The sequence below is a fragment of the Ursus maritimus genome (genome assembly GCF_017311325.1).
Source record: "Ursus maritimus isolate PB19 chromosome X unlocalized genomic scaffold, ASM1731132v1 scaffold_X1, whole genome shotgun sequence".
Taxonomy (NCBI): Eukaryota; Metazoa; Chordata; class Mammalia; order Carnivora; family Ursidae; genus Ursus; species Ursus maritimus.
Genome location: NW_024423319.1, coordinates 113090849 through 113114376, shown reverse-complemented (window position 1 = coordinate 113114376; position 23528 = coordinate 113090849). Strand labels below are relative to the sequence as shown.

The following is a 23528-nucleotide window of genomic DNA, read 5'->3' as shown; positions in this document are numbered from 1 at the left end:
TACTGGCATCTAGCGGGTGGAAGGCAGAGATGTTGTTAAACACCCTATAATGTACAGAACAGCCCCCATCCTGAAGAATTCTCTGGCCCCAAATAGTGCTGAATATAAGAAACTCCGCCTTAACACTGTGCTGGAAATCAGACTAATTCTATTCAGCTGAGAAGTCTAGCAGAGCAGAAATCCTAAAATACTGTCCTAAAATGGAAATAAAATTAAGAAGCTCTCTGGGGGTGGGGGTGGGGGTGGGGTGCCCAGGTGGCTCAGTCAGTTCAGCCTCTGACTCTCAATTTCGGCTTGGGTGGTGATCTCAGGCTTGTGCGATCGAGCTCCACATTCAGCTCTGCGCGGGGCGTGGACCCTGCTTGGGATTCTCTTTCTCGTTCTTTCTGCCCTACCCCACCCCCACAAAAAAATTTTAAAGATGCTTACTGGAGTTAAATCTTGATTTTCCATAGATTAAGCGCATGACAGGTGATGGAAATATGTTTCAGAATATTAAACAAAATTAAATGCTGCTTCTAGACTTGCTTTCGGAGGAGTATACGAGTTTGTGCCCACAGTCGGAAATATATTCTGTTGCCACTGGATCTTGACTATGATGGAATAATTGGAAGAATTCTCACATACCCATCCCATCTCTCAATCTCCCTCCTAGGATAACCTTCACTTTATGCTTTTCTTTGTGTCCCATTGTGTATCGCATGAGGCATCTTATATTTATGGTTTTTAATTCAGAAAAGAGGCAGCAGAAAAGGATCAATTGAGATTAAGAAAATCAGATGTGTGGAGAAAGTGAATCTTGAGGAGCAGACCCCTGTGGAGAGACAGTACCCGTTTCAGGTAAGCGGAGGGACAACATTCTACTGGATGGATGGCTTTTCTTTGAATATTTTCTTTTTCTTTTTTTTTAAAGATTTTATTTATTTATTTAACAGAGAGAGACAGCCAGCGAGAGAGGGAACACAAGCAGGGGGAGTGGGAGAGGAAGAAACAGGCTCATAGCGGAAGAGCCTGATGTGGGGCTCGATCCCATAACGCTGGGATCACGCCCTGAGCCGAAGGCAGACGCTTTAACCACTGTGCCACCCAGGTGCCCCTCTTTGAATATTTTCTATTACAAACTCCATATATTGGCAATAACGAAAGATGTTGCAAAATGACGAAGAAAATGACAAGGCTTGGAACATCCCCAGGTGGGAGTCGGGCATTTTGTTGAAATTCGACCTACCAATCTGCTTTCCCCAGAGGGAGAGAAAGAAAGAAAAGCAAGTAAGCCACAGTGGCCTGACTTGCCTTGGGGCCTGACAGTCTCTCTCATCAAAGGTTGCTGCGCATTTCCAAGGGGCTGCAAGGTACTAGGCACACTAGAAGGAGTCATTTACAGGTCATTATAATGCAGTGAGGGTGAGTGTTAAGACCAAGGTCTACAGAGGAGCCCTGGTGTCCCAGGAAGCAGAAGCTTCCTTCCTCTCCAACTGGAAGAAACCAGGGGCGTTTCTTGGAAGATGCTTCAAATTCCTATCACAGAAGCACGGGAGCTCAAAAGAGCACAGGCTTCGGAGACACACGGAGCTCCTAACCCCACAGCTTGTGCTGGTGTTACCATAGGCAACGCACTCAACCCTCCCTCCGAGTTTGTTTCTTCATTCTTTAAGCGGGCATAGCCATACGTATTTCAAGGAGCTGAAACAGGATTAAGATCTTAAGGTGTCTAGGAAAGAGCCCAGAAACTAGTCGGTATTTAATAAAGGGTCTGTATCACTTACCCACAAAAACTGAATAAACTAGAGAAGGATCTGGGGACGACATTATAATGTTCTGACATTTAAATAAGCATCTTAAAGAAGAGATAATGATTTCTGCTGGGGATTCCTTGGGGAGGGACATGACCCAAGGGAATGAAGTAAGAGGGAGACCTATTTTTACTCAATATAAGCATGAACAATATAATGATCAGAATATATGGAAATTGCCAAGGATGGCTTAGCAAAAGTAAAGGACATTTCATCCTTTTTTTAAAGATATTTTTTTAAAGATATTTTTAAGGATAGAGCAGGTAAACATTTTCCAAATCCATTTTCCACCAAATTTCCAAACATTTCCAGAGTCATGCACTGAGCCGGTGGATGGACCAGAACATTCCTAAGACACCTGTGATATCTAACATTTTAGACTTTTCTAATTCTCCATGGTCCAGGGCACCCATGCTGAGACCTCAATGTTCACCGTCATCAGACACATCATCGTTGTGACTTTCCCAAGTGTAGAAGTGTCTGGGATAAAACAGATTGAGGGGTGGAGGAAAAAAATAACCAGATTTTTTTCTATCTAATTCTAGAGCTAATGCATATTTTATAAGCAAACTCAACTTTCCTTGGGGATACCAAGAAATTTGCAGTTGCATCGGAATGAACCATAGGTGCAATTACATCTAAATGCACCCAATCTTTTCCTTTCCAGATTGTCTATAAAGATGGGCTTCTCTATGTCTACGCATCAAACGAAGAGAGCCGAAGTCAGTGGCTGAAAGCATTACAAAAAGGTAATTTTAAAAAGTCATAAAAGGGAGTCCCTCCATGGAGTTCTGTTGAGGCTTGGTGGAGGAGAGATATGGCAGTAAAAGGACCCACGGCCAAGAGAGAATCTGCTGATTTTCCTACGAACCTCAGAGAATGCACCACACTCATTGTCCTTTTGCATTCTCATTGTTCCACGGAGCGGAGCGAGCCTGCGGCTCGGATGCCCTTTCCTGCCCTGCACAGAGATGGCTATTGTGCTTCCCCGGCAGGCAGCCTGGAGGAAGCCGGACCACCTGCTCCCCACCCACTGCGCTTCCCTTTCCCAGGCCAAAGTCTGCTGTTCTCATCCTCCCGGGGCTGTGTCAAAGCCTGTGGCTACCGTACTTTGGCTGTTTACAGAAAGTTCTATCAAAGTGCTACGGACTTATCATCCGCCAACTACTGTGTCAAGTACTTCATAAAACATTTCCTTAAGTAGTCTTCTTGACAACTCCATGCAAAAGGTAATAGGATTCTCCCTTTTCCAGATAAGTGAAGTTAAAGAGACATGGCCAGTGTCAGTACCTAATAATGGAGAACTCATAATTCGACTACCCCAACCTGCCTTTTTAACCAGTACGGTATAGATGCTAGGCAAAACTGGGGATTTAATGGAGCTTTTGCTCAGAGATTCTCAGGCTACCCTGGTGACAGGCTGTGGTAGAAGAGAGAATAGTGTTGGTAACTTGGCGCTATCATGTTTCTCCCGGCAGTATTCTTATTTGAAAGGTAGGTGATGGTGTGAGGACAGTATGTAACTCGAATGAATGACTCTAGTGGTGGAATTTCAGAAATTAAGCCCCCAGACCAGGTGAGGTTTTATTTTCTTTCATTTAAGTTTTAGATTAGGGTTCTTTCGCAGTATAGTTCAAACTATACCATGTTAGACAACCCCCTACTCCACTTTGGTGCAAATACATCCTTTTTTTTTCACACCTATGGCTTCATTTTTCCTCTGCATGAAAGGGTTTAGCAGCCTATCCTCTAGGATAGTCAAGTCCTCCGGTGACGGGAGAAGCCTCCCTCTCCCTGCTCCCAGCTTGTTGAAGTGAGAAGGGCATCCGTCTTAGAGACAGACAAATCTGCATCCAAACCCTGCTTTGTGCTATCACCTAATGAAACCATCTCACATCTCTGGATCTCAGTTTCCGAACGTATCAAATGGGAGATCACGTTGCTTTTTTCCTCGAGTAATCATGAACCACAAATGAATGACTCGCATATATATAAAGCAGCCCCCACACAAACGTGAGTCAGCGTGGTTAGAGCAGGGCCTTCAGGACGAGCCCTAGGATGCTGCTTCCCATTCAGTCTCCTCCGGGGGGACTTCCTGGGAGCAGTCGTATGTAGACACGTCCCGTGTGCAGCTAGGAGTCATGCCCTGGAGCCCTTTGTGGCTCCTTCCGGAACTACGTAGGGCAGGCAGGTTGGGGTGGGCCCTGGAGGGCTCAGGTAAAGGCATATGGAGCATAAAGGAGAGCGGAGAGAGAGAAGCGAAGGTGATTCTCTCGGCCCCTCGTAAAACTTCAGAGAGACCCTATCGCTAGGGCTGCCATATGCACAGGCAACCGTGTGTGTCCGTTAATAGCACTTTGGGATGCAGGTAGAAAGACACCAAGCCGCTGTTGACACAGAGGCACGTCTGTTCCTCTCGCAGTTAACAAGTCCGGAGGCGAACGGTCCAGGGCTGCGGCAGCAGCTCGGCGAGCTCGGTAGGGACCCGGAGCAGACGTTTTACTGGCCAGAGCTGGGTCATGGCCATCTCTGTATGAAGGGAGGCTGGAAGACGGTCCCGGTGTTTCTAGCCTTTCTGCTGGTAAATAGCAAGAGAGGAGCTGGGTGAGATTGGCTGTGAGCTCGAAGGAAACAAGAGAGGGGGGCGGTATCCGCTGTCAGGCTGGCCAACCCACCCGCCGCCGCAGGAAAACAAAGTCGCCTCCTCCTTTGTCCTCTCCCGTATGAAGTCTTTTTGTCTGTTACTCGGCTCGGGCACTATCAGCTGAGGCGGCGTTGGAGACACGGCCTTTTCCGGATCGTACCCGACACCCAGCAGGTCTGGGCTGACCGAGTGGGGACTCGGGCGCGTCGGCCACCACGGTGCTGAGTTCAGCTGACCGGATGTGGCTAAAGCGTGTCCTTCTTTCCAAAAATGAGAACGGAAGGGGCTTCTACAGGGAAGCGGGCATCTGTGCGTCGGATTCTAGTAGAAAAAGCTTGGGGCTGAGTCTCAGATATGCTACGTACTAGAGGTTTGTGAACTGGTGCAAGCTAGACCACCTCTCCGCGCCTCAGTTTACCTAGCTCTGTAAGTGCATGAAGACAGTAACAGCTCCCCACGGGGCTGTTGAGTAGATTAAACGAGATGATATGTGTGAGGGGAAATATGTAAATTCCTATACACACGTTAATATGTACGGGTTCCTCTTATTGTCATTATTAAACGGTGGGAGTGTCGCAATGTGGACTTTTGGACTTGGTTGGAAAAAATAGTTACCCAGGAAACGAAATCCATGTAGTAGGAAATAACAGGAATCCTGCATGTGGGGAGCAGGAGCTCGGGGGGCAGGAAGGCAAGTCATGCACCCAAGGAATTGCAGTGACCATTTGGGACAAGTTTCTAGTCAGAAACTAGTATTTTATAATTTTAACTCCTTTTGCCTTTTGTGACTTCCATAATAATTTTCCTTTAGTTCTCATTAATATTTAGTAAAGGTTTTTTTTTAAACCAGTGCTTTCAGCTAAGCTGAGCTGAGCTAAACTGAACTTAAACACTTAAAGCCCACTGTCCATTGAACACGTGCTCTGAGCCAAACGCTGTGCTGGATGCTTTACATACATTATGATTGGATATGATCCAATGACCCAGCAAAGCAGTAATCATCTCCAAACACTTCCTTGAATCGGGGTTGGAAAGGAGGAACAGAACTCTCCTGGGATTAAAATAAGGAAGCCTTAAGATGAATATAAAATCAAGAAGAAAAGAGTTGAAGTCACATGTAGAATCAGCCCTCCCCACCTAGAGACTCTTCTTGAACTTTTCTCTACTAAACCTTGTAGGTTTCTCTGCTGTATTTTGAGAGAGGCGAATTTGGTGTAGAAACAGTATTCTACTCCAATATTAGAATTTCATTTCTTTGGGGGGCACCTGGGGGACGCGGTTAGTTGAATGTCTGACTCTCAGTTTCGGCTTGGGTCGTGTTCTCAGAGTCACAGGATTGAGCTCCACGTTGGGCTCCGCGCTTGGCGCAGAGTCTGCCTGGGATTCTCTCTCCCTCTCCCTCTGCCCCTCCTGCCTTCTTTAAAGTGAATGAATAAATCTTTAAAAACTAACAGCATATTTGAAAAAAAAGAATTTCATTTCTTTATATTAAACATTGCCTTATTCCCATTATTTTTAAAATATGCACATATTCCTAGAAAAGCCCCACAAACGATCCTTTGCTTAGTGTAAACAAGTCAAAGTCACAAAAGACAAAGCAGAGATGAGGGACGGTTCTAGATCAAGGGAAACTAGAAAACTAAAGGCCATATGTGATTGTGGATTGGATCCCCAATCAGAAACAGTGAGTGATTATAAAAGGTATTACTGGAACAGTTGGGAAAATTTTGAATATAAAATATTCAGCAATACTGTTGTATCAGTGTCAAAGTTCCTGAATTTGCTCATTGTATTATCGTTATGTAAGTGACCGTCCCTTCTAACAGAAGTCACATGCTGATGTACTTATGGGTGACGTTATTTAGGTCATGATATCTGCAACTTACTCTCAAATGGTTAACAAAAAATAATAATTAAAATTTTTAATAATAATAATATGTAGGTACAGAGAGAAAGAGATAAAGCAAATATGACGAATAGTTAAAAATTGGTGAGTCTGGGTGACGGGTATATGGACATTCATTGTACTATTCTTGAAACTCATTTGTGCGTTTGAAAGGTTTCAAAATGAAGAGTGGAGGGAAGTACATGTTCATTAGAACCTTCTTCTCTTCTTGCTGAGATCTAGGCCTATTCTTCAGCCTCCTGCACCCCATGTGCCCTAACCCACCTGCTTCCTTCACAGATGTATTTCTGAAACCCTAGATCGCCAAGGTAATCTATATATACATTTTCCAGTTTTTTCAGTAAGACTGATGGAAGTTATTGTGTTGTTCTCAGTCTATACCTAGGTAGACTTTAAAAAATTTTTGGCTTATTAACTTTGGAGTGAAAGACTTATATCCTTCGGGAACCATTTGCTCTTACCCTGGTTGCTGGCAAAATAAGGTTTTCATTGTTCTGTGATAACAGCACTTACTGAATGTGTTTCTTCTCTTGGGCCAACATTTGCTCATGCTGTGTTTTCTTCCTGCCTGTTCCCCAGAGATAAGGGGCAACCCCCACCTGCTGATCAAGTACCACAGTGGGTTCTTCGTGGACGGAAAGTTCCTGTGCTGCCAGCAGAGTTGCAAAGCGGCCCCAGGATGTACTCTCTGGGAAGCATGTAAGGTGACCCACCCCCTTTGTTGGGCTGGACCCTGGGAGGATGGTGCCCCATTAGGCAAACCTGCCAAATTCCAGAACAGCTCACCAGCTTGGGAAAACAAGATGTGCCAGATTGGTTGACATCATGAAAACCCAGCCTCAAAAAATGCTATCGGGCACATGAAGTCTAATTCCAGGGTCAACTGAGTCATGTTCATTAAAATGATAACAATATTAACATTTGCCGTTCTTTCATTTCATGAGAAATGTTTTTTTAATTGGAATCATGAATCGAGCAAGGAACTGTGTATTTCCTCCCATAATTCTTCCTGGCTAAAGATAAACTCCAAATGGGTAGAATGTGGAGAACACATCACCATGGCTCATAACCTAAAATAATAAACTAAAAAAAAACCCCAACATTCTTTTTAAAAATATGTCAAAGGATAATATTTAACACTTTGAATCACCATATATATGGCAATGATGGACCACCAAGTTTTACAAGACATATTTAAAGGGTTTACCATTCTGTACATGTTTACTGATTTCTTAATAACACCACAGAAGGTACTGAAGGGTCTGCTTTAAGTGCAATCAGATTCTATCCAGAGTTATATTCCTAAGAAAATCTGCCTGAGACTTTATCTGGGGATAGAGAAAAAGGCCCGCCGAGTGGCTCTGAAGGGCAAGGGAGGGAAGGAACGAGATTGTTTTCCGCTTGTGCCCTTTAAGGTCCCATCCTATCTCTAGGATATTTACATGAGGCAGTCTTTTTCTCTTTTTTTAGATTTTTTAAAGATTTTATTTATTTATTTGAGAGAGAGAAAGAGAGAGAGAGCAGGGGGGGAAGGAGCAGAGGGAAAAGAACAAGCAGACTCTGCGCTGAGTGTGGAGCCCGAGGCAGGCTTGATCCCATGACCCTGAGATCACGACCTGAGCCGAAACCAAGAGTCAGACACTTAACTGACTGAGCTACCCAGGCGCCCCATGAGGCAGTCTTACATATTTTAGAAGTTTATCATTGTTTACCGACAGTAAGTCGTGAATAATTTAAAAAGGAGAAATTATTCTGGTAACAGTTTTACCAGCCTGAACAAAATATGCTTGGATTACAACTTTAACGATTTAAATAAGATCAGCAGCGTGATACTCAGCAGTCGAATTCACTCCATTACAGTATTGACACCCGACAGTCATATTAACGAGATTACTAGTAATTTGACAATAAAAATCAATGAATATTCATTGTGCTTTCTATCTTAATTAGACTACACAATGAATATTTATTAATCTTAAGTATATCACATTGCCCTTTATACTCAGGAATTATAGTGACTGAATGAACTATACAGAAATTACTGTATGTTGGGGCGCCTGGGTAGCGCAGTCGTTAAAGCGTCTGCCTTCGGCTCAGGGCGTGATCCCGGCGTTCCGGGATCGAGTCCCACATCAGGCTCCTCTGCTGGGAGCCTGCTTCTTCCTCTCTCACTCGCCTGCTGTGTTCCCTCTCTCGCTGGCTGTCTCTCTGTCACATAAATAAATAAAATCTTTAAAAAAAAAAAAAGAAAAAAAGAAATTACTGTATGTAGATCCTCCCTCCACTGTAAGGGGCTGAGGAATAATGCTGCCTTACAACATTCATTCTTTCCCCTAATTATTTTGTCCATGATCTGGCATCATTACCCAGCAGGCCAGATTCTAGCTCTGACCCTAACTCCTTGGGAAGAAGTAGGAAAAAAGGCCAGAGGGAGCACTCCCTTGGGATTATCTCTGTAGGCTCAGGCTGGATGGCATCTGCCCTATGTTCTGGATGCAACAGGCTCTTTGCCAGCCTCAGAGGAAAACTACAGAACTTGGAGGAGCCGTGGCCCATGAGCAGCTGTGATATCGTTTATCTAGCCAAGTATAACTTACTCCTCTACTGAGTTACAGGGCAGCCCAAGGGTACAGTTACTAGGAAGGAAATAGTTGAGAGCCCTTGCTTCCTTCTGTCTCCAAAATGCCCTGGACCATTCCTTTCCCAGGGTACGTGGCCTACAAGTAAGTTTACCATACACCCCAGTTTGTTCGGAGCAGCTGGTGACCTGGCATCATTATTAAAAGCTTACTTACCCCTGTAAGAAATGTTCCAGGCTGGTTAGTACATTATATGGCCGCTCTACTTATAAGGCACATAACGGCTTTACACCCATACCCTGGGCATCTATCTAGATGTGGAAATGGAAAGAGAAACCAGAAATTATCATAAGAAATGGGGGGGGGAGTGTGGGATAGGTTTGTTCACTTACAAATCAGCTAGCTGGGGTGCCTGGGTGGCTCGGTCAGTTAAGTGTCTGTCTTTCGCTCAGGTCATGATCCTGGAGTCCTGGGATCGAGCCCCACATCGGGCTCCCTGCTCAGTGGGGAGCCTGCTTCTTTCTGACCCTCCCCCTTCTCGTGCTCTCTCTCTCTCAAATAAATAAATAAAATCTTAAAAAAAAAAGAAATCAGCTACTTAAAAGCATCTCCTATGAGTCAATCAAAGAGGAATCAGACGTGGATTCTGACCCCTAGCGTCATAGGTATTACCGAACGAGATTAGGTATCTGTATTTCAAATACAAGGTAGAAATATGATATGAATTAAGAGTTTAATTTAGAGGAACTTGAATTTTTTATCCATTTGGGGGAGGATACTGATAATCAAAGGTGGAGTAGTGGTGTTTGAGTTGGGTGTTATGCAGGAAAACAACAAAATCATTCCAGATGCTGTGTCTAAATTCACATCATCTAAAGCATTGATCGCATAAGCTAGTTCATTCTTTTGACTCATAACATTGGGTGTTTGCTTTGTTCTGTTTAAAGTTTCTTCTGATATTACTTGATTTTGCTTTTCAGATGCTGATCTGCACATTACAACCCATGAAGAGAAACACAGACTTCCCATCTTCCCGGACGGAGTGGTAAGCCAACATTAAACAATTTTTGCATAACCAGGATATATTAAAATACACTAAAAGTTGCCAGATTCAAGACTAGAAAATATGGGCTGTGTTCAGACTGCTGAGCAAAGAGAGGACAAAGGTGAGCTGTCACCGACAGCAACGGCACCGTTGAAGGCGAAGTTCCAATATCGAATCATTTTACCATTTTATATTGTCGTACTTAATAACTGCGCCTTTTCTAACCTGTGCGCACATAAATAGTCACCAAAAAAAAAAAAATGGGTGCATGTGGGAGACGTCCTTACGGTGGCATTACACATGACAGGCAGCTGTTATTCGCTGCCATTCCTCCCCCAGGAGCAGCATGGCCAAGACCTCCTCGTGTGAGTATCCTGGTGAAGGATGGGACTCCATAGGGCACAAGCAGAAAATAAGCGAATTCTTTCCTTCCATTATCTCTTCAAAGCCACTTGGTGGGCTTTCTTCTCTGTCCCTGAATGGAGATTCCATAGTTTTCCAGTTGGTCTCAGGTGAAACAAAATGTCCCAATTACTAGTAGTCATGAGAAGAACCTCTAAATTGTCCCTCCCAACGTTCTAATCATACGACTCCAGACATCACTCCAAGTTACAGCTTCTCCCCTTCGTGTAGCTCAGGTGAGCATCAGCTGTCAGCCACGGAGAAGCTGAGATTTCGGACTCTTTCATGGTTGGGGCCCAGGAAGAGGGGGTCCGATGAAAAACAGTCACTTGTGGCTGATCCCATCATGATTTTGGTAGGGGTGGCTTCTGGGTGAGACAGTTTTCCGGTGCTAATTCTTTAGCTTATGGGAAGCGTTTGTGGGTTCACCACGAGAGTGCAGACCCAAATGTAGTTTTATGACAGAGGGGCTGTCTTGACCCTTAGCTCTCGAGTTTCTAGTGCTCACATTTCTGCTGGGTCAGTTCACCCATCCTGGACGGAGTTCCTTTCAAGATGGCTCCCAGAACCCTCTCCCAAGGGCGGAGCTGGCCTACAGTACAACAAACCAAACCTTGACTGCTCTGGGTCGTACAACGGTATGTGACTGTCACCGCACGCGCTGCTGCTCTGCTTTCCTGGGTTTGTAGCCACAACCTCCTGATTTTAGGCTTCCCAGGCAGGTGGCTGCCTCCTCAAATGCCAGCAGACACATAAAATGGCCTCCCAGTGATGCTCTAGAAAGTCTCCTAAAAGTAAAGGAGTGTCTCTACCCACCCATTTGCTCTACAGTGTCTTGGGTACTTATTTTCATCTGCGCACGCTCACACACACCTCTCTCTTTCTAAGTTAAAACCATAAAATCTTTGTGAACCAACAGGAAATCCATTATTGGAGTAGGTTCAATTGTGTCTCCCAAATTCATGTTCACCCAGAACCTCAAAATGTGACCTTATTTGGAAACAGGTCTTTGCAGATGTAATTAATTAAGGACTGAGATGAGAGCATACTGGATTAGGATGTGTCCTTATAAAAAGAGGAGAGGACACAGGGAGATACACAGAGAAGAAGGCCATTTAAAGACCTAGGCAGACCAAAATAAATAATCCAGTCAAGAAATGGTCAGATGACATGAAGAGACACTTTTCCAAAGAAGACATCCAGATGGCTCACAGCACATGAGAAGATATTCGACATCACTTGGTGTCAGGGAAATACAAATCAAAACCACAATGAGATAGCACCTCATACCTGTCAGAATGGCTACATTTAACAACACAAGAAACAACAGCTGTTGGCGAGGACGCAGAGAAAGGGGAACCCTCTTACGCTGGTGGTGGGAATCCAAGCTGCCGCAGCCACTCTGGAGAACAGCATGGGGGTTCCTCAAAAAGTTGAAAACAGAACTACCCTATGACTGAGCAATTGCACTACTAGGTATTTACCCAAAAGATATAAAAATACAGGTGCAAAAGGGCACATGCACCCCAGTGTTTATAGCAGCATTATCAACAAGAGCCAAACTATGGAGAGAGCCCACATATCCCTCAACTGATGAATGGATAAAGAAGAGGTGGTACATCTATACAGTGGAATATTACTCAGCCATCAAAAAGAATGAAATCCCGCCATTTGCAAGGATGTGGATGCAGCTAGAGTGTATTATGCTAAGTGAAATAAGTCAGTCAGAGAAAGACAAATACCATATGATCTCACTCATATGTGGAATTTAAGAAAGAAAACAGGTGAACATATGGCAAGGGTGGGGGGAAGGGAGAGAGGGAAACAAACCGTAAGAGACTCTTAACGATAGAGAACAAACTGAGGCTTGATGGAGGGAGGTGTGTGGGGGATGGGCATTAAATAGGGCACTTGTCATGAACACTGGGTGTTGTCTCTCAGTGATGAGTCACTGAATTCTGCTCCAGAAACCAAGATTGCCCTGTATGTTCACTACCTAAAGTTTAAGTAAAATAAATAAATAAACAAACAAACACCTAGGCAGGAGATTCGAGTTATGCTGCCACAAGTCAAAGAAGCTGAAAGAGGCCAACGAATGCTCTCCCACAGAGCTTTTAAGGGGAGCGCGGCCACAGTGAAGCCTTGGTTTTGGACTCGGGCCTCCAGAACCACGAGAGAACAGAGCTCTGTTGTTTCGTCCACCAAACGCGCGCTAATTTGTCGCGGCAGCCCAAGGAAACCAACGTAATTATTAAGGTTTGAGGGTTTTCTTTTGGTATCAGCCATTCTAGGTTGGCTACGTGCGCTCGTCCTGAAGCTTGAAAATTATGGCCTTACACGACACCTAAGAGCAATGTCCGGAATAAGCAAATCTATAGGGACAAAGGGTTGATTAGTGGTTGCCCGGGGCCAGGATGGGAACGGGTGACGGCTAACGGTCACAGGGGCCTTACAGGAGTGACAGCAATGTGCTCAGACCGGATTGTGGTGATGGTTCGCCCAACTGGATCAATTTACCAGAAGTCACCGAATTCTACACTTACGAACGGTAGATGTTATGGTATGCAAAGTATAATCCAGTAAAATTTGTTTTAAAGAAATCTAAGAGCAGAGGATAATTTAGGAGCCACAAACCATTGCATCTAATCTCTGGCAAGGAATTCTTTGGGAAATGTGCTGAAAATTATCAGTCGGGCAAATCAGTGGCCAAGGGTTTCTAAGTCTGTTTTGATTGTAAACTGCCCTAGGGGATCAGGGATCAGCGAGAGTATCATGAAAAACATGTTTTCCTTTGTTTTGTTTTTACCAGAACATTCAGTAGAGGACTTACTTTGCGGAGCTGAGGAAATTAAAAATCCACTTTCTAGCCATTCTGTTCAGCTTTCCGTTTAGGGAACTTTCCACAGCATTTATCTCTGGACAGAACCACCGCATAGCTCATAAACAGCAGTGTCCTGCACAGCGAAAATTTCCAGGACGTCGATCCCTGCAAAAAAGTAAACATACGAGTATGAAAAATTAAGTTCGGAGCTTATTCCTTTTTACGTGAATTTTTAATGGAAGCATAACATGCACTCGGACAAGTGTCCAAGCCCGAAGTGTTCAGTTTGGTGAATTTTCACAAACAGAACACATCGTGTAACTCTCACTGGAATCAAGGAACAGAACATCACAGAACCCCAGGGGTACCATCATGTTCCTTTCTCGTCACTGTATCCCGCTGAGAGTAATCACTAGCCTGACTTAGAACATCATAGCTTACGTGCTTGGTTTTGACCTTACATCAATGGAATCATTAAGTATATAGTCCCGCATTATCTGTCTTCCTGTGAGATTGACCGACGCGCCAGTGTGTGGTCGTAGTTTACTCTCACTGCTGTACAGGATTCCACTGTGTGACTATTACCCCTGCATTCGATTTATTGCTATTGTAACAAATGGCCACAAATTGAGGGACTTAAAGCAACACAAATTTATCCTCTTGAAGTTCTGAAGGTCAGAAGTCTAAAATAAAATGGGTCTGCACAGCTGTCTTCCTTCTGGAGGCTTTAGGGGGGAAAAGCTATCTCCTTGTCTTTTCTAGCTTCTAGAGGCAACCTACATTCTTTGGTTTCTGGCCCCTCCTCCCTCTTCAGGACCAGAAGGGGAGCACCTTACGTTTAGTATAAAATAGGCTTAGTATTTTACTCTTTAAATGGGCATTTAGGTCATTTCCAGTTTTTATCGAGTTGAAATAATTCTGCTATGAACATTCTTATATGTGTCTTTTGATTGCACTGCTGGGTGTGCATACAGACTTTCTGGCTCGCAGGGTATGCGCAGGCCCGCCTTGCGCAGATTCTGCAAACAGCCTTCAGTGTGGCTATACGCTCCGTACTCCAACCAGCCGAGTGTGAGAGTTCCAGTTGCTCCAGATCTTTCCAAAACTTAGTACTGCCCTCGTTGCCCTTGTCTTTCTTTTCTTTTCTTCCCTTCTCTCTTCTTCCCTTCCTTCCCTCCCTCCCTCCCTCCCTTCGAGCTGATGTACTCAGCTTGCTAGTTCCCAGTACACGAATCCGTGCCTCACTGTGATATATTAAATCTCTCGTCCTCCAAAGCTGAAGATTCCTCGAGCAGTTCCCATTTTCAAAATGAATGAACCGTCTTCGAGTACCGCCATGGCCCAGTACGACAGTGACTCAAAGAGAAACTACGGCCCCCGGCTAACTGCCGACACGCAGCATAGTCCAAGAGAAGAGCGCCCTGACTGGTGGCAAGTAAGGAAACTGGAAAGGTAAGCTTCAGCTTTCAGTCGGGCTGCCCAGCACGTAGCACAGAATTACCCCCGGCCTAGGACGTCAGCCTCAAAGCTGCCCACCCAGGCCTTAGCTGAGAAGGGCCCCCCTCCGAAAAGGCTCGGTGCCTGAGCCACGAGCCTGGGCGAGCCGCGGGCCCACTGGGACCAAACGGCATAGACTTCCCATCTAGAAGACCAGACCTGTGATCCAAGCAATACGTGCGCATTTTAGTCCCTCCTCTTTCTCTCCCCCTTTCCCCCAAATAACCCTACCTGCCAGAACTTGGAAGCTTTAAAATGTAGTCTTTACATGAGACAGTTCCGGGTGGGCTTACTTTTGTCCTGTGCTTACAAATGACGAGTAACACTCCCAGCGAGGCCTCGGCTGCCTTCTCAGGATGGACCCCTTCACCTCTCCCGACGTGAGCAGTCTTCTCACGTTTTTTAAGCCAAAAGATGCTAAAGCCAGAATGAGAACTACCTTGAAGGCTGTACCCAAACTGTGTATCTCTTCAGGGCCTGGGACCAAGCCGGCCCCATACTTGCTGCTCACCAAAGATTGAATTGAATCGCAAGATGACAATAAAGGGTCAAGTGACTGTCCTTCCCTCTTTGCTGCCTCAGCCTTCCTCCCCATCACGTTCTTCACTGTCTGACGTGTCCTCACCCAGTTCTTAGCCTCCCTGCAGGGCACTGGGGCCTGTCTTCCCCACAGTGGACAAAGAACATCTCTCTGACTCCCCAGAGTCTTTCTTTCCTCCCTCGTGCCCTTATTTTTTTTTAAATTCTTTCCATCCTCATCATTTTTACCTAAAGCAAATGCCTCACTGTACCGATGCTACAGCCACAGGGCCACACAGAACTTGAAAGAATGGAAGTGTATTCTTGCTGTTGCTTTCGGTGTAACAAATTGTGGTACTTTTCATTTCAAAGAGGAGCTAGAGTCCAAGTGTATTAATCTACACCTGGCACCTGAGGGGGCGCGTCACATTTATTTGCCCACAACCCAGTGTTCTTATGGAAGGAGACCATCAAGAGACGCAGATCCCAGGACAGCGGGTGTCATGTCCGCTTTGTGCCAGGCCCAGTCCCTACTGGAAGCCCCAGGGATTCATTGAGGGAAATGTGCAGCGAAACTGATCAGTATTCAAATGAGTTGTCAGCACTATTAATTCGCGGGGGCGGGGGCGGGTAGAGTCACCGACTCCTGGATGGCTAGATCCTAGCTTTATTGAAAATGCTGGCTTTTTTTTCATCATGGATTTTTTGCATTAATTATTTTTATTTTTAAAAATTTCATTAACACGTTATTTACCTTGACTACTGAGTTTTTCTGACACCCCCTTAGATTTTGCACCCAACAGTCAGTCCTGACCTTAGATTTTTCCCTAGAACTTGAGAAAGCTAGTTATCTGAACAAAGAGTTGATGAATCACTTCTTAGCCTGAGTAGCATTACGTCAGTGAATGAATGATAATTGCTAAAAGGTCTTTGTGGATTGAATTTTAAAAATGCAGTCATGATTCTCAGCTCACATAAGTAGATAATACTTTTTATCAACTATCCTCACTTGAGCTGCTTTTTAATTTCTTCTGAATAAAATAATGCATGCTTCCATTAAAGCCTTCAAGTATCGCAAAACATCCAGGGTATGTTCTCCTAGAGTGTTTTCTATGCACATGCTACTGTGTGTAGAGAATTGAAAAATCAGATTCTCACCCCGTAGTCTTCTGTGCCACTCTCTCTTCACTTCACATCTTGGACCTTTTTTTCCATTTAACTACATGAGGCTACACTTCAGTTTTAATGTCAAAAAATATTGAATGGTGGTAAAACATAACATACTTTTGCCATGTTAGTAGTTTTTAAGCATACAGTTCAGAGGTGTTAGGGACAGTCACACTGTTGTGCAAGCTACCCGATTATTGTGACTGTCTATACAGTGTTCCATCATACGGATAAACCTAAGAGATGTACCATTGATGGACATTCTCCGTGTGTTCTTAAAAACAACATAAAAGCTAAATAAATGGCTTAGCATTTTAAAATAAGAGTTTTCTTATCAAGAGATGTAGTTAAAAAAAAAAAAAAAAGCCCTGCTAGTGAGCGAGGCTCTTTGGAAAGCAGAGACGGTGGCGTTCCAGCATTGAGGGCTTTCTCCAGGCATTCCTGGAAATGGAGCCAGAGAAGCATTTCCTTGTTAAGGAAGCTTGTCGCTATGAAGGGTGGTTTTGAAAAAGAGCCTGAGATAGGAAGGCGAGCAGGAAATAGGTCCTACATTCCAAGCAAAACAGCCTTTGGACTTGGAGAGGCAGGCACTTCCTCACTCTCTGCCTAACACCCAAAACGGAGGAGGGAAAATGACGGGGGGCAGAGGGTGATGAAGATCTTGCAGATCCCTCAACCCCATGTGGGGTTAAAAGCTCAGTGTTTTCCAGACTTTTCGTTGCAATTGCAACGGCCAAGAGGAAAATCACACGTTAAAATATATAAGTGACCGCATGCTTGCATAGCGACAAGAAAATCAAGGCAAACCCAGTCAAGATGATCTCGTCATCCAACATTTCTATTCACGGTTCTCTTCTGTTTAGGCACACTGTCAAGCCACCACTGGTTATTGGGGTCCCTGCGAGGACGAAAATGTGAAAAGGACTCATTAGCTTAAATTCCCAAACCAAGTGAAATGTGACGGTCACAATGTTAGACGAAGCCAAATGATATCTAACAAAACTATTTTTGTCCTTTAACATGTATAATACACAGACATTTACAAATTGTATCTTTTGTCGCAGCAGTGAAGATTTTGCTTCCAGTAACCAAAGGGAAAGGACTGTTGCAAATCACAGCACCTCAAAGATGTCATGGTAAATCAAATGCAGATGCTCCTTCAGTCTAGGATCTGCTTCCATTTGCAGGAAAACTAACCACGTTTGCATTCACTTTGCAACTAGACTTCACGTTTAAGGGAAAGACGAACCAAAAATTTCACAACCAAAAAATTCACGTAGTTTGCCTCTCTGAACCCTTCAGTTGGTCTGAATTAATGACTCGTGGGTGACAGTTTTCCTCACACTGACACTTCCCATCCATCATTCATGATACGCACTGGTGTTAGCATGAACAGTAATATACCTGGCTCGGGCAGCCCTAGCGGGAGGAAAAACCCCCTAAAGTCAAGCAACTCTTCTCAAGAATTGCTGTGTACACATCCCGAATTTTTTTTTTAACCTCATACTACAGCTGCTCCCGAAGGCATTCATCTATTTCATGAGCCCGCTCTTCCAGAAGAGTCAAACAAATCCATGTTCCTGGGGGCCTCCTGTAGCAAAGAGCCATTTTCTTATTAAACTGGGCATGCACCCAACTTTTGAGTGATTCTCTCTTCACTTCGCAGATATCTTCCCAAGTGCAAAAAGGGAATCCTGACAGTCTAAATTTTATTTATGGGGGTAAAAGCAGGGTGGGATTCGAGATTGCACCGCTAGGTAATTGCATTATTTCTTGATGTTTTTTTGCATTCATGTCATTTCCTCTCTTCTTAAGGGGATTCCCTGAGTCAAGTTCATCTGAAGAAGAGGAAAATCTGGATGATTATGAGTGAGTTTGAAAGTCCTCTGTGTTCCTCTAAAATGAACATAGATATTTCTATTCCATTCTTCCCCAAAGGCATTAGAGCAAATGTCTCAGACTTGCTCGGGAGGCTGTATTTACATGGGTAAACTCATGTGAGGTTCTGGGCCATTTATCTGGATGATGGCTGGGTTGTTACCGAGGGAAGTATTTTTCCTCAGTCCGGATTATCTAAACTGGCTGTACATAGTCATTGGATTTATCATACCCCTGGCGTCCCCTTCACCTGACTTTGTCTTCGTACACGCAGCATATGACATTTCTGCCACGTATTTCTGCCCTGGAGGTCTCTGGCCAGGGTGACGTTTGAAGGCTCTGATTAGCACTTACTCGTCCTGTTTTTGAAGTTATTTATGATACAGTAACAAGGTAGCGCAACTGGACTTGAACGTGACCGCATTTATGTTGAGAGAGTCCTATTTCTAGGGCGACCTTATCATTTAACATCCAGATTAGGACGTTTTAGAACGAGAGAGTGCACTCTTAAATATTACACCTGGACATCACGCATGAATTGCACTCTTCTGGGTGAATAAAAATGTAGGATCACCCCAACTATACTGAGACAGGTTGTCCTGGGGACCATTAAGGTCCTTTCCAAAATCTAAGACTGTCTCCTTCTACAAATAGGGACAAATAAGTCTCCGGAACTTATTTAAAGTTGGCATTAAGGAGAAGTGGGAGGGATAGGGCAGAGTGCGTCTCCCGGACACCTGCTTCCGACTGGTGGCCAGCTCACTTGAACACCAGGATTGTGCATCTTTTCAGTTCTGTTTTTGTATGAGTTTGGTCACTGGTATATCGGCTCTAGGTACAGCGAGAGGTTTTATAAAGTACATGTCACTGTTTCGACTCTTTGTCTTACCTCTGACCCAGCGTGGCCCTGGGCGTTCGCGCCACATTAGGGAAGATGTGCCGTAGGCCCCGCCCCTCCACAGCATGGCGTTTTCACCACCTTCTAGCTCCCATTGATCCCTACCTTCTTCCCCAACATCCACCCTCAGGAAAGCCTCTGATGGAATAACGCAAACTAAGACATAAAAGACTGAGAAACACCAGCACCAAAATTATCCAAAGATAATAGCTCTTTGATGGATGACAAAGACTTAAACCATGAGAGTGAACCTCTGATGGTGGGTGTTCGTCTTTAGCATTTCGATGAATTGGAAGTCTCTTTGATTTGGAAAGCCCAGATCTGACCATATGGACGATCTCTAACTCCATCATTTCTAATTCGAATGGTGCGTGAGAGGTGTGCACTGGGGAAACCTCAGGAGAGACATGCCCGCTTCCAAGTCGAAGAGATGCCGAAGGGCAATCAGGAGCAGAGGGCTGTGTGATCCGGGGCTCAGCCTCTTGCACTGTGCTTGGTGCCCCCAGCTTCCTCCTCTATCAGTGGCAATGAAGCATTTGTTTGGTGGGCAGAACTTCATGAGGAATTCTTCTCTGTTCTATTGAAGGCTGAGGCACCGAGGTTTAGATGGAAAATCATACCTTAGGACCAGGCTTAAGCCTCTGCTGCTTGGGCAATGACATGCTGAAATTTTTTTTTTAAAACAAACAGAGCCAGACCTCAGCAAAGCTATGACACAAGCCAAGTGTGTATGTGTGTGTGTATGGGGCGGGGGTGGGGGGCTTATTCACAATCCCACTTGCTTCTCCGGGCCTCTGTCCTTATTCCCAATCATCTCTTTCTTCTATCTCCCGTAGGCATGTATCCTGGATCATATTCCCCGAGGAGTCTTTGATTAGCTGTGATTAGCTTAAAATATTAACTAAGAAGAAAATGATCAGTTCATACCTCAAGTATTAATTATATCGTATCTATAAGGGTAGAATTAGAAGAGACTTTTAAGCTCATCAAACTTAACCCTCATCCTCATTTTGCAAATGGGTAATTCCAGGAAGTTAGGTCTAGGATCCAGACCTCCAAGCTGGCTGGTGGCTCTTGCCACTCCACTGGCCTGCCGACCAGCTGGCACTCCCTCCCCCCCAATTCTTCCTCACCCTTGGGTTCTTCTTTCCTCCTCGGGTGTTATCCTCTAGCTAGAGGGTCCTTGTAAGCCCCCAAACCCCTGCTCCATCCCACCTCACACCCTGTTCATTTCCTTAGTATGACATTCTGGCCAAAGCCAAAAGACTACAGACATTGTTGATCTCACATGAGAAACAACTCTGGGTGGGGCCTGTTGAGATCTACAAAGAAAGTAAGACGTGGTGCACTTAGCAAACTTAGTGAAAAAGGTAATATTTAAAGATCATGCCTGGCTGCCCCACATCATCTCTTTCTCGGTTGCTGTAACTGTTACTGGCTTAATATAACCATAGAGACTTATCTATTGCTATCCTGCAAGTAAAAAATATTTGTTAGAAAAGCATTTGCTTTGGGCGCCTGGGTGGCTCAGTCAGTTAAGCATCTCCTTCAACTCAGGTCATGATCCCAGGGTCCTGGGATCGAGTCTTGCATTGGGCTATCTGCTCTGCAGGGAGTCTGCTTCTCTCCCCCTCTCTCTGTCTCTCATGAATAAATAAATAAAATCTTTTTAAAAATTGCTTTGAAAATAGATGCTATTAAGTGCGCTTCTATCAGATAACTAAAAGGAAAATATAGGGTTGGAAGGAACTTTTATCTTTGGCAACCCCAACTTTCCCACTGGAATATTCTTTCATTGGTCTCCTGTCCAGCTCTCGCTCAAAACAGTGACACATAGATCTTACAGATGGGCCCGAAGGAGGCCAGAGGTTCTTGAGTGTCCCCCACGTGAAACCAGATATGTAGGCTCTACCCCGGAATCATGCTTAGGTGGCAGAGACTCGGGGATTTGTAGTTGTGAAAATCCCCTGGAAGGATTCTCTGGAGCAGTCAGGTTGGGAAATCGCTGATCGAAGCTGGTGCCTCATTGTACAGAGTAGAAAGTTGAGTGATCGGTCACGCGGTTACAAGTTATTAACTCGCATATACGCAATTCTTTCCCGTTGTAGCTGGTTTGCAGGTAACATCTCCCGGGCACAATCGGAGCAGTTACTGAGACAAAAGGTAAGCCATCTAGTCTTTAAAGTAGCCTCTAAGGATCCCTCTCGTTGGGCCCAGAGGGTAATGCCCTTACTTCTCACAGAAACCAGATCACTACTTATACAGGCAAGTGGTCAGAGAGGCAGCTGTCCTGCCCCTGGCTTACTGGGCCTTCACATGTAGCCACTTCCTCTGTTTTTCATTATCTCCTGCTGGGTAACACACCACTTCCAGATTTGGTGGTTTGAAACAAGATTTAGGAGTTCTCACCATTCCGTCCACGGGGTGCCACGGTTCTGCTCCGTGTGGCTGACGTGGGCTCCCTCACGGCCTGGTGATCCCAAGGCAGGGGTAGATGAGGACAAGGCCCGTCGTTCACCACCGGCACTGACGGAATTTCGGCTTTTGTCATGCCTGCTAATAACACCCTAATAGCCAAACCAGTCTCGTGGCCTAGCCCGGACCCGGTATGGGAGGGGACTGTGCAGGGCAAGAACAGAGACATGATTGACTGGAGGCCATCTATGTAACAGCCTAGCTCAACTCTGTCCCTGCTCAGGAGCGCCTAAACCGGAGTCCAGCAAGTGTAATAGGGAATACCTCTACCCGAGTTTGTTTCGAAATTGGCATGGAATTAACAGAAGCAAACTCTTTCCACCTGCAAAACTGACGCCATGATACATTTCGACCCTAGTAAAACACACGGGGGATTTCTTTGAGGGGTACTAGTGAGAACGTGACCACGTCACCACCTAAGTCGGTATCTTGTCACATTGTCACATTCATAGCTTATTATCTGCTCTTTCTGAATCTGGATCTGCTCGGAATTAGCGCAAGTCATTAAGAAGACAAGTTGAGCATGGAACTTTAACAAATGATTTGTTCTACATCTTTGGTTTTCTAATACCTTCCAAGGTATCATATTCTATGGCGATAGGTGGTTCTAAGTGTTATTTCTGAAAGATTTAAATATCAGGTTTGCACAAATACAAAACAGAGAAAATTATCCGAGAGGGTTAAAAACTAAGTGGAGAGGGAGAGTCAAAGCACACCGGGTAGGTCTCTCAAAACTAAGTGAGAAAAGGAGAAAAGCTGAACCATGGGTCCCCCTGTGTGCCAGCTGTTGGCTGACCTGGGCTGTCAATAACATTTAAAGTGAATCGAAAAGATCCATTTCCCTCCCACCTACCAGGAAAAATAGTTTTCAAGAATAATGAAAATGTTTTCTGTTCCTTCCACTCCTTCCTTCCTTTCCAGGGAAAAGAAGGTGCATTTATGGTTAGAAATTCCCGCCAGGTGGGAATGTACACGGTGTCCTTATTTAGCAGGGCTATGAAGTAAGTATGACATGGATTTCTTTCTTTTATCTTTTGTGTATGTCCTTTGAATACGCTGGCCATTTAGTCACTTTTGGGGATAAGACACCATCTTTAAACTCTGGCATTTTGGATCAAAGGATTTCTGTTGAACGTGACCGTTCAATAGTTGCCTTGCCCACCCAGCCCGGACTCTGAGAGCTCGTTCTCCGGGGGAGCCTCTTCTGCCCAGGCAGCAGCGGAGTGCCCAGCGCACAGCATGCCTCAGTAAACACGTGTTAAAGGAATCTTGAGTTGTTCCCCTTGACTTGGTCCTAAGTCTAGAAAGAGAGAAAAAGCGCAAGGGAGCCTGGCCACTCTTGGCCTGAGCCACTGGCCGAGCTGAGAAACCTACCCCAGTGTCTGGTTTTAGTCAGTCTCTCCATTAGGGGCAGAGCTAGCAGAAGGTTGAATCAGTGTATCTGGGTTCCCAGGTAGCTTCTTTCCGGGGTGCTGTCCTCTTTGTGTGATGAAGAGCTCTGGCTTGAAGCTGCACCTTGGGGTCCAACTCCTGACGCTTCCATTTCAAGGCTTTAGGACCCTGAGCAAGGTTCTTAACCTCTGGGCCTCAGCTTCCCCATGTGAAAAGGAGAAATAGCAGTGACTATTATGTGCTATGGATGAATGAGTTAATTCACGGGGTGGATCACCATAGCGCCCGGCCCAGAGTAAGCGCTTAATGCACGAATAGCGATTACTATTAGAGTTGTTGTTATTGTGAAGGGGCGAGTCTGGGCGCTGCACTCCCCCGCCCTAACACCCAGGCTCATCCGATACCCCAGTCACCACCCGCAAGTCACCGTCGCTGACAGCAGGATCCTCTGCCAGAGTTTTACAAGCCGCTTTCCCATTGGCTGCTAGCTCTTTTGTTCCTTCTAATCATCC

At 45.0% G+C, this 23528-nt stretch overlaps 1 protein-coding gene across 3 annotated transcripts in view; it reads left to right on the top strand.

The window, feature by feature from the left end:
- BMX (BMX non-receptor tyrosine kinase) overlaps nt 1–23528 on the top strand; it is a 49062-nt gene that overhangs the window by 6467 nt on the left and 19067 nt on the right. For 2 of the 3 annotated variants that reach the window (XM_008696395.2, XM_008696394.2), the window contains exons 3-11: nt 736–840; nt 2461–2542; nt 6923–7042; nt 9903–9967; nt 14467–14642; nt 17438–17509; nt 18189–18242; nt 21258–21312; nt 22546–22625. In XM_008696395.2, coding sequence (XP_008694617.1) covers nt 736–840; nt 2461–2542; nt 6923–7042; nt 9903–9967; nt 14467–14642; nt 17438–17509; nt 18189–18242; nt 21258–21312; nt 22546–22625 — 809 coding nt within the window. The remainder of the gene's footprint in view (nt 1–735; nt 841–2460; nt 2543–6922; nt 7043–9902; nt 9968–14466; nt 14643–17437; nt 17510–18188; nt 18243–21257; nt 21313–22545; nt 22626–23528) is intronic. The other variant, XM_040634130.1, reaches the window with a different exon arrangement.